Source organism: Camelina sativa, chromosome 10 (assembly GCF_000633955.1).
Source record: "Camelina sativa cultivar DH55 chromosome 10, Cs, whole genome shotgun sequence".
Lineage (NCBI taxonomy): Eukaryota > Viridiplantae > Streptophyta > Magnoliopsida > Brassicales > Brassicaceae > Camelina > Camelina sativa.
This window is the reverse complement of record NC_025694.1, coordinates 5,506,284-5,517,434: the sequence shown is the minus strand read 5'-3', so window position 1 is coordinate 5,517,434 and position 11,151 is coordinate 5,506,284. Positions and strand designations below refer to the sequence as shown.

The 11,151-nt window shown below is 34.7% G+C and overlaps 3 protein-coding genes across 6 annotated transcripts in view; 2 read left to right on the top strand and 1 right to left on the bottom strand.

Moving 5' to 3' along the window:
- Positions 274-2,883, top strand: LOC104717277 (gamma-glutamyltranspeptidase 3). Its single transcript, XM_010434822.2, has 5 exons — positions 274-530; positions 721-1,055; positions 1,133-2,155; positions 2,239-2,376; positions 2,464-2,883. The coding sequence occupies exons 1-5, from the start codon at positions 389-391 to the stop codon at positions 2,746-2,748; spliced, it is 1,923 nt and encodes a 640-aa protein (XP_010433124.1). The 5' UTR covers positions 274-388; the 3' UTR covers positions 2,749-2,883.
- LOC104717276 (ATP-dependent 6-phosphofructokinase 1) lies at positions 2,904-6,364 on the bottom strand. Of its 3 annotated transcripts, none has more exons than XM_010434820.1 (14): positions 6,154-6,364; positions 5,678-5,960; positions 5,424-5,470; positions 5,272-5,311; positions 5,111-5,173; positions 4,887-5,024; positions 4,646-4,804; positions 4,498-4,551; positions 4,366-4,434; positions 4,138-4,267; positions 3,780-4,048; positions 3,658-3,700; positions 3,425-3,579; positions 2,904-3,294 (listed from the first exon to the last, which is right to left on the bottom strand). In XM_010434820.1, exons 2-14 carry the CDS (start codon positions 5,780-5,782, stop codon positions 3,148-3,150), a joined length of 1,419 nt encoding a protein of 472 aa, XP_010433122.1. In that variant the 5' UTR covers positions 5,783-5,960; positions 6,154-6,364; the 3' UTR covers positions 2,904-3,147. The 3 variants fall into 3 exon arrangements, with proteins under 3 accessions (XP_010433122.1, XP_010433123.1, XP_010433121.1); XM_010434821.2 differs by having other exon boundaries at positions 5,678-5,940; positions 6,154-6,363; XM_010434819.1 differs by lacking the exon at positions 6,154-6,364 and having other exon boundaries at positions 5,678-6,026.
- LOC104717275 overlaps positions 10,312-11,151 on the top strand; it is a 5,716-nt gene continuing 4,876 nt past the window's right edge. For both annotated transcript variants that reach the window (XM_010434816.2, XM_010434815.2), the window contains exon 1: positions 10,312-10,737. In XM_010434816.2, coding sequence (XP_010433118.1) covers positions 10,612-10,737 — 126 coding nt within the window. In that variant the 5' untranslated portion in view covers positions 10,312-10,611. The remainder of the gene's footprint in view (positions 10,738-11,151) is intronic.

The following is an 11,151-nucleotide window of genomic DNA, read 5'->3' as shown; positions in this document are numbered from 1 at the left end:
TTTAAATCTGTCAACTAAAATCTAATTTATTCCGAAAATCTAGTGAGCTGTTTGTTAATATATACAACAAAATTGGAGAAAGTCATTCATATAATATAAATAAATTTGACTTATCTTTTTTTTGCGTTTCTTTCCTTTTTTATATGTATGATTGAGAATGAATCTGGACAAAATAATGATGTAACGAGTATACCACCAACACCAACAGACTTTGAGTTGTTGTCGCGTGTAATTCCAAAAATGTTAATTTTTATATTAAATTAATCAGACTTCCAATCACAAACTTAGAAAATAAAGACCACCAACTTGTAATCCAGAACCAAAATTAAAAAATTCAATCTCTTTAACACACTGTTTCTATCGAAAGAGAAGAGATAGAGATCGAAGGATGAGTCAAGAAACCATCGCCGATCTTCTTCTGGGTATCCACGACCATGAAACAGCTGTCGGAGAGAAGAAGGAGATGAAGAAACAGAGTATAGTTCTAAAGGTTGCTCTTTTACTGGTTCTGATTCTTGTCGGAGTTTCAGGTTTGTGTTTCTGTCCTTTGAAAAAATTACTTCCAATACTCGAGGAACACGTATATACTATGATCTGATACGACCCTACGAATTTAATGATGACAAAAGATTCTCTTTTTTTTTTTTTTTACTAGACTTAGTGATTTGACTTTTTCCGGTAAAAACTCTGATTGTTGTTATGTGTTTTGAACATTCATAGGTTTTAACTTTAGTGACAACGTTAAGATTTTGTTGCCAAGACAAGTAATTGATGATGGTCATAGTGTTAGTCATGGAACCGTTAGTGACGTGGTTGAATCGGAGAATGGCATTGTGGCCGCTGACGACGGTCGTTGCTCTGAGATTGGTGCCTCTGTTCTTAGAAGAGGTGGACACGCCGTGGACGCAGCCGTGGCTACTACTTTATGTGTAGGTGTTGTTAATCCAATGTCTAGTGGTATTGGTGGTGGAGCTTTCTTGATCGTTAGCTCGCAGGAAGATTCCAAAGCTGAGGCTTTTGACATGAGAGAAACTGCTCCTTTAGCTGCTTCTAAGGTAAAACCTTTTTACACAAACACTTCTTGATTTTGTTTTATTAGTAGATAATGTGTGTAGCTTGTGAATTGATTCAGGATATGTATAAGAATGATGTCACTGCGAAGTCCGTTGGCGCTTTGTCCATGGGAGTCCCAGGAGAGATAGCTGGACTTTACGAGGCTTGGAAACGGTATGGTCGTCTCCCGTGGAAACCGCTTTTCGAGCCGGCGATTGAGTTGGCCAGAGGCGGTTTCGTGGTGCATCCATATCTCGGACGGGCTATAGCAAGCCACGCTTCCAAGATACTTAAAGACCCCGGGTTGCGGAGTGTCTTCTCACGTAACGGACAGGTTTTGAAACCTGGTGAGACTTGCTATAACCCAGAACTAGCTCGGAGTCTTGAGACTATTTCCGAGCAAGGACCGGGAGCGTTCTACAACGGGACAGTAGGTGAGAAGCTTGTTAACGATGTGAAAAACGCTGGAGGGATCATAACGATGGATGATCTAAGAAGTTATAAAGTCAGAGTTACGGATGCAATGTCAGTGAATGTTATGGGTTATACGGTTCATGGAATGCCGCCTCCTTCGAGCGGTACAGTCGGTTTTGCGATGGTTATGAATATCTTGGATAGTTACTCGAACCTTTACACTGCTTCGGGAAGAGATCTCGGGCTACACCGTTTGGTAGAAGCAATGAAGCATATGTTTGCAGCTCGTATGGATCTTGGAGACCCTGAGTTCGTTAACATTACAAACGCTATGGACCAAATGCTCTCAAAGCCTCACGCGGATGAAATCCGAAAGAGGATTTTTGACAACACGACATTCCCACCCGAGTACTATATGAACCGGTGGAGCCAACTAAGGGACCAAGGGACGAGTCATTTCTGCATTGTGGATGCAGATCGAAACACAGTGTCGATGACTACAACCGTGAATTACGCTTTTGGTGCCAAGGTTTTATCACCTGCCACTGGTATTGTGCTAAACAACGAGATGGATGATTTCTCGGCACCTACAGAGATCACTACCGACATGCTTCCTCCAGCTCCTACAAATTTCATTGAACCAAACAAAAGACCATTATCTTCCATGACACCTCTCATAGTCACCAAGGTTTACCATCAGTATTTATCTATTTTGTCATATAACGCATAGTGATTACTATGAGATGTAACTGCAATTGTTTTTCATGGCAGGATGGTGAGTTGGTGGCAGCGCTTGGAGGAGCTGGCGGAATGAATATAATTGCAGGGGTGCTTCAAGTGTTCCTTAATTGCTTTGTGTTGAATATGAAACCTTCAGAAGCCGTAGAAAGTGCAAGAGTTTACCATAGGGTAATGCATATTTCAAAACCATCTGATTAATGTACCGAACAATCAAAAATGCATATACTCATTGCTCTTTGGTTGTTGTTGTTGCAGTTGATACCGAATGTTCTTCAATATGAGAACTTCACGGCGATCAGTGGCGATTACATAGGGCTTACAGAAGATACCAAGATGTTTTTAACAGAGAGAGGACATGAATTCGAGGCGGTCTCAGGTAAAGCTATTGTTCAACTTATTGTTCAGAGTTTCAAGAAAGACGAAGAAGAAGATATGTTTATTGAAATTGGAAGGAAATTTGGAAAGAAAACGAAACCATTAAAGGGCTTACTCACTGCAGTTAGTGATCCTCGAAAAGATGGGAAACCAGCTGCAGCTTGATTCAATTGTAAATCAGTCATTAAGTTTGCTAATTATGATGATTTCCTCATTTTCCATCATGTAAAGTTGATTAAAGATGTATGAACTTCAAAACAAGATTTGGTAAGATATAAAAAGAACCAAAGATGTACTTGAGATGACATGACAAGACATAGTGATCATAAAAGGATAGATAGATTGATTACAGATCGTAAATTACAATTTAGGTGAAGCCTAAAATCAAACCAAGAGTTATTACATTATTATTCTCACAAGGAGTTATATCTCTCTCTTCTCTTTGCTTGAAGACTATTATAAAACATTTTGAAAAGCTTCTATTCAATATAGAAACCTAACTTCCCCAAACAAAGATCTCCTCTCAAGTCAAACACAAATAAATGTTTCTGCAGAAAGTACTGTTTACCATTTCATGGTGCCTGGTTCACCAACCAACTGGTTCGAGTCAATATCGTCGTGCTTCATGAAACTTGGCTGATTCGTTGAAGACAAAAGCCTCGCCCACATTCTGTCAGTAGTAACCACCTTATTCTGTTTCTCAGTGATTCTCTGCATGAAATGCAAACCGATGTTATAAGGAATCCCACATCGATAAATAGATACTGAGGTTGATTCGCAATGGGTATTTCAGCCTACAACACGCTTAAAAACTCAAAAGTTTTGATTCACTGAGACTCACATAGAAGGGAATGTAAGTATGCCTGCCATTGACAAGGCCAACAGTGAAGCCATTGTAACCAGCCATCACCCCATGAACCGCACTTTGAGCTAATAGAGTGCAGCAAACATTGTCTGATGCATTGCTCGGAACAGCCCTTATCATGTAGGTGGGATCTGAAAGGAAAACATAACATGAACTATCATTTTTCCGAACACAAGCACAAAAAAAAAACTCATAAGGTATCTATATACCTATGTATTTGAGGTTAAGAGTCATCTTCTTGGCAAAATGATCCTGCATAAGTAAGCAAATCAATTCTTGATCTTTTCTCAAGAAAATCCTCTGTTTGTACGAGAAAAAACAATATGTTAACCTTGATCCGTTGAGAGATCCATAGGCCAACGTCTTGTAGAAGTTTGTTTCCAGAGGCATCTTTGAGAGTTTTTGACTCTTCTATGCTTTCAGCCAACAGATCTTGTCCCGCACCTTCTGCAATTACAATCACCATGTGACCACTCTCTTTTAGCCGTTTACTAATAAATTCAAAAAGCCCGCCTGGGCCTTCAAGAAAAAATGGAGATTCCGGGATCAAGCAACAGTCCACATCTCGGCTTGCTAGAGTTGCATACATTGCAATGAATCCTGCACAAACCCTTAAAAATATGTAAACATCTCTTCGCTGCTCAACTTAACTTGAGTGAAAACTACCCTAGTAAAGGGAAACTGCTTACCGCTGTACCGTCCCATTAACTTCACAAGACCAATACCGTTCTCAAAACTTGTAGCTTCGACATGGGCAGCATTGATAGCACGTTGAGCCTCTTCTACAGCTGTGTCAAACCCGAATGATCTATCGATAATCTGTATTAAGATAGAGTAAACAGTTATTATATTATACAACCATACGAAACTAAGATACAAGATTCAAAATTTCAAACCATAGAGGGAAAAATATTTACAGGAATATCATTGTCAATTGTTTTTGGGATTCCTGCAACCGCAACTTTAAGCTTGCGTCTTCTAATTTCCTGCAGAGAGAGTCATTAGATATATATCAACCAACTGAACTGATCAGAAGAAGTTTTGCTTACCTCGAATATAGCAGCTGCTCCTTTCTGTGATCCATCTCCACCGATTATATAAACCTGGTAAAACTCCAAAACAGACAAGCATTTTGCATCATTTCAATGTAGTTCTTCTTCTGCATATTCATTTTTGAGTTAAAAGTAAAGCACAAACCTGGTTAATCCCACGATCTTGAATACTATCTACAATCTTGGTGGTGTCGTGACCGCCTCTTGAAGTCCCAAGGATGGTTCCTCCGCTTCTATGGATATCATTCACTGTATTTGTATCCAAATGAATTGTGTTTCTCGCGTAAAATCCCCTGTAACCTCCCTGAAATACCCACAAGTGATCTCAAGATTTATATATCGAGTAAGAGCAATGCTGTAATAATAACCAAACCGATGGGGCTTACATCAATTCCAAGGATTCTCTTGACACCATACATGTAAGATAAACCACAAACTATCTCTCTGATCACAGTATTAAGCCCTGGACACAGACCACCACAAGTAACAATGCAAGCAAGAACATCGTCTGACTCAAAGTAAACCTGCGTAAACAAAAACATTCCATCAACGCTCTCCTACTTAACTTAAGCATACACTCTTGAGGTATAACAATAGACAGAAATAATACCCTTTGACGTGGTCCAGCACGGCGGAAATGTGTTCCTCTAGGACTATCAGGATGAACAACTATCTGCAAAAGGGCGAAACTTGAATCTTCATTAACAAGATATACAATACAAACATAATCGAAATGCTAACAGCTAAAGGAGAGAGTGTGTTTATACTTACTTTTTGAGGAACAGTGTCATCATCATCAACAAAATACTGCCTGAAAACACATTGGATTTGAATCAATCAAGAAGCTGATGATTCAATCACAACAAGCAAAGAAAAGAAAGTTCATGTTCCATGAGGTAAAAGCAAACAAAACGGTAACTTACTTAACAACTGAGTAAGCAGCATTGTCTTGTAACGGATTTGGATATGTCTGAAGCATCCATAAATAACATAAACACAAAGAACCAAACAGAGAAGAAGAAATCATTAACAACTTGGGGGCTAACAAAAGAAACGTCAAAGCTATATAAAAAAAGGTAACTTTAAAAGCATAATCATGTAAAAAAAAGTTTCAGACTTTTTTGTTTTCCCGCTTTCGCATTATCAAAAACTAAAAAAAGGCAGGGGAGAAACGTACAGGGCAATCAGGGAAGTCATCGGTGAAATGAGGAACGTCTTCAAGGATATAACCGGCGGAACCAGTAACGATCTTCCGGTCAGAGTTTGAGACAGAAGATGACATAACCAACCTTGTCGGAGACTCAATTCTCTGATGATTATTCGAAAGCGAAGCAATCAGACGAAGACCCGAATCAAAGCTCAATGAACGATATTTCCTACTGATTCTAGGGATTAATTGATGATGATGATGATCGGTTTCAGAAGCCGTACTCCTCCCACCTGAAGATGATGATCGGAATCTAAAATAATCCATACAACGATGAAAGATCCGAGATAATGTTATTATTATCATCACCCATTTCTTTCTTTTTTTTTTTGTATAGAAGAAAACCCAAAAATGGAACTCAGAGTTTGACTTCAAATTTTTTATTTTTTTTTGTTCACAAAAATAAAAATGCGAACTTTAGAAAGGAAATAAGAAAAAGTATTCACCTTTGAAGAAATTGAAACAAGAACTGAGGAGGAGGAGGAGGAGGAGGAGGAGGAAGCAGATCAGGGCATCACGGGGTTTGTGGTGAATGTTTTGGATGAAGAAGAAGATAGAGTGTGAACGAACAAGTGGCTACATGTGTTTGTTTGCTTTAAAGAAGAGAAGAAGATTCAAGACAAAAGGATCATTTGAAGAAGAGAGAAGGTTTCTTCTCTCCTAGGATTTTTTTTACTTGTTGTTGTAGAGCTTTGGACACATATTAAGAAAATAGATATCTATTATATTCCTTATTTAACACATTTTCTATTCTTTTATTGGTTAAAGTATTAAAATAGTTGGGATAAAATTGGTATTTTTAGTAAACATATGCATTAGAAATCTAAAGTGACAAGTATTAGAAAACAAAATTTTTACTCTAAACTGACAACTAAAAAAACCAGGAGTATTACTTTGGGGGAGTGAAATTGACCAATTCAATAATTGAAGGGTTTTATTTAATTTTTGTTGAAAGATTTGGAGTAATTATTAATAAAGAGACTTGATTTTGATTTTGATATTTTTATTGGAGTCGGTGTTTTGTGGCTGTTGGGTTACGTCTCTTCTTTTATAGAAAATTTTAAGGTAAAGGGCATGTACAATGCTAGCCTACCACGGCATGTTTCTCATTAGACATAAAACTGTGTAGTGTAACAATCATATTTTGTCAAGTTTCATTTCGTTTTAGAGAGTGTAGTTTTCTTTTTAAGTTAAAGTTTAATTTATGTATAAAAAAATGTTCAATTTTATACAAAATAAGATGTTGAATTTTGTGGCTGTTGGGTTAGTTTAATTTTTTGAGCAAGACTTGTGTAAAGAATTTGGTGGATGAGACAAATTCATTTTCGAATACATTTGTTGGGCTTGATTTCCCTAATTCTTAATACATTATTTTCATAATTATGTAAGACAGTGTTGAGTATATGGGTTAAGGAAAAGAACTACTAAGTCCGGCCCACGTAAGACAGAACTTCACATCTTATTTAAATCGGCCACATATACATTAGTAAGCTCAATAGCCCATTTTTTCTGAACTAATTGTACAACCATAATTTGCCAATATATCCTATGATCTTCCATGTGTATACTGTAAGACACTTATTAATACTTAGAATACAAATTTATTTGAAGTTATTTCTGGAAGAATAGCTTCAATCATCATGCAAATGTTTTATGTTTTTGGTTTCACATTGGTTAATTGTATCTGTTGTACATTTGTAACCTTTTTACAATCAGCTAATATGAATAAACCTAATATTGTTTTGTGTCTCATCTCTTCATTTAACTACCAAAAATGTCAATGTTGAAGATGATTCAGAATTTTGTCATAGGAAATGGGATAAAACTAAGCTCACATTCTATATATATGTTCTAAAGATTTCTAATAGCAATAGAGTTACATATATAAAACATAAGAGAGAATTATATATGGCAAAAGATATAATAATAGCCAGACAAAGAGGCAATCATAAGCATCTATATGTTTTATTCAAACATGTCTTTGGCCCCTCCATGATTTCATTCTTTGACTCTCTTAATTTTTTGAATGTTCTTTTAAATAATAAATAATGTAATTATGATGTGTGTACTGTATATATATAGAGCATATACAAAAGAGATTATATATATATATGTATGTAGGGATTTATTTGCCTCTTTTTGGTTTGGTGGTGTTCTACCGTTGGGATTGAGGTAGGAACTTCTTGTGACATTAAAAACGCTAACATACAAATTCGTTAAACCAATAATATCAATATTTTCTCACCCCGGGTACGATCAAGAATATAAGGATTTACTTTTGAATAGTTACGTGACTTACGTTTTAAGTTCTAATGGCTCTTAAATTTGATTAGGAAAATAATAATAGTATCAAGAGATATGTACTGATTTTTTCAAATCGCAAAAATTACTATGAATAGTTTAATTCTCAAGTAACGTTACATGACATCATTTATTTTTGGCAGTTTATTTTGAGATTTTAGAGCCATGAATAATAATATAAAATGGTTGATGAAGAGAGTTCCAAGACCTAAACAGTCCAATCCAATCGAAAGATCTCAATTCTCAAGTTCAAGAATGGACCCATAGTCTGTGGGGGCTACGTTAATCTTAATTCATACATCATATATTAAGAGCCGTATAAGCTCATTACACCTGACACTTTCTAGATTAAACCGATTCTAATCAAAATTTTAAATTGCAGCGTGACCGGAAATCAAGAAAGCAAAGAGTGCTACGTTTATAAGTCATAATTTTGTGTTTCGTTTATATAAAATAAAAAATCAATTTGTCGAATAGAAAATTTAACAAAACAAAAACATTTTCTTACGATTAAAATTGAGTATTTTTTTTTTACATTTAACCTAGACGTACGTTTAAGTGGTTCAATACAATTTTCTTCTATTTCTTTTGTTAGTTCTAACCACCTAATTTTTTATTTCTCAAAAAAGTTGATGAAAAACCACACTAATATGATTATACGGTAGAAGTTTATAATCATTATTATGAATAGAATGCGTACAATATGTTTAGCTAATACTACAAATTTAATTTATGGGGGTAATATTTTCAGGATTATTAGTTCATTAAACATTTTTACGGGAAAAAGGAAACTATTGTCTGATTTGAAACATATGTAAAAAGTACTATATAGTTGCCATGTTTTCATAATTCATGCTGATGTAAACGGATCTCCAAGGAGACCATATTATAATAATAAAAAAATTCATAATTAAGAAATATTTGCTTTTCTATTTACGAGACATATGATTTTTTTATTTCATAACTAAATAATACGGAAGATATTATAAATTACAAAAATATGAGATGGTGTGGTCCATATGATGGGTACACTGCTCAAATTGCCTTACTTATCAAGCAACCTCTTAATTCCTTTTTTTTCTTTCTTTCAGAAAATTAAAATAAAATAATAACAACGAGGAAAGAAATTGAATAACAAAAGAATAATGATCACTTCTTCCAGCTCGATGCCCATGTGATCTCCCTTCCTCTTCTCGTCTTTTTTTTCGTCTCTCTTCTTCTTTTTTACTTTTTGTTGTTGTTTATTCTCTTCTGTTCTAATTGTAACCTTCTACAGATTCAAAATTACTAGATTAATTCCTTAAATAGAAGTTACTAGAGGTTGTGATGGCGACTAACGTTTATCTTAGAAAGACTTTAAAATCTTTATCAAAAGTATGAAGTATATATATATATATTTAATGTATCATATGTAGACCATAAAGGATTAATATCGGACTCTTTCTCAATACGAAAATCTATGTAGTTTTTTTTTTCCAACGATGTCACATAATCCATGTTCAATTTTTCTTAGGTTTTCTATGTTAATATACTTATACTATATAGTATGTACATATACACATATAATACCTTTAATATGTTAACTCTAAAATTCATCATCCAAAAGAATACATATTTGTTAAAGTTAATGGTAACGAAATTCTAACGTATTTCTTTTGCCAGCATGAAACTGACGATAAAGATTAATGGTTAACTTTTGAATTTTTTGTAGGAGATCTTTATCACTATATAGCATACAAACTGAATATGTAAATTTGCAATGAATGAGCTAGACTGTAACTTAAAATTTTGAAGCATATACATGTCCATATACCATCTATATATACAATAGATAAATGTAATTTTGAATATGCAAAAGTGTTAAAATTTAAGAAATATTTTGAATATGGAAAAGTGTAGAAGTTGTAGATAAATGTAAACAAACCGCTTCAGAGACTCATAGCGGCTTCTTAAACCAGCAAAGGCAAAATAAAAGGTGGGTCAGTGAATGGGTTTCAGAGCCACCTTTTCCTTTTTCTCTCGCTTACTTCTTCAGTTAAAGTTTGAGATAGACACATATTTATTTATACACACATATTAAATATGTTATACTATACTTTTAATAAAAATTTCTCGAATGTTTTCATTAATTTATAATCTTTCACATCCCAAACTCTCACACTTTCTCTCCTTCTTCTTCGTCGTTTATTATCTCTCTCGCTTTCTCTCTCTCTATCTCCTCTCTTTAATTCCTGATTTTGCAGTACTGTCTGAGATCTTATTCCGCTCGACCAAGTTTGTTCCTTTTAGCATAATTTGGGGGGTTTTTTCCCCATAAAATTCTTACTTTGTCTTCTTCTTGTGTCGGTTAGGTTTTCAAGAAAAACCCTCTTTTGTCTTGTCTTCTCAAAATCAGTAGCTTCTCTTCTCTATAATAATAGAGGGTTTATTTTCAAATCTTCTCTTTCTCTCTCTCTCTAGCCTCTCTCTTGTTTCTCTCCCTCTCTCTCTGTATACATATACTTCAACTCTTGGATATGATCGGATGAGTTTTGTTATTATCTCTACACCTACACACATAGGCATAAGAGGAAATAAATCAAAGAAGTAAATCAGAGATCGAGATGAACAAGAGTAATCCTGCTGGTTCGGTGACTGGTTCGGATATAATTGACGCAAAGATCGAAGAACATCAACTTTGTGGATCCAAGAAGTGTCCTAGCTGCGGTCACAAGCTCGAAGGCAAACCTGTAAGTAATATTCTTTTTTTCTTCTTTTCTTTTCCCATTAACTTAAAAAAATATATATATTTCTACCGTCTTTTTCTCAGTTTAGGTCACTTGCAAATGTTTTTTTTTCATATATAAAGAAAATAGAAAAAAAGAGGAAAAGAATCAATGAAGAACATCAAGAATGATGCTCTCTGTTTTATTCTATCGCTTACATGAATTCGAAATCCAAAATTTAAAGCGTGTCTATATACGAGTCTTTATATGTATAGTTGTATATACTTATATTCTCTTGTAGTCTTGTTCTTTATCTTTATATTATTATTTTTTTTTTTTACTTTTTTTTTTTTTTTTTTTTTTTTTTTTTTTTTTTTAATACCAAAGTACTAGATAGTACGAATCGCATGAGTGAGGTCGTCGTGTCTAAGTCAACGG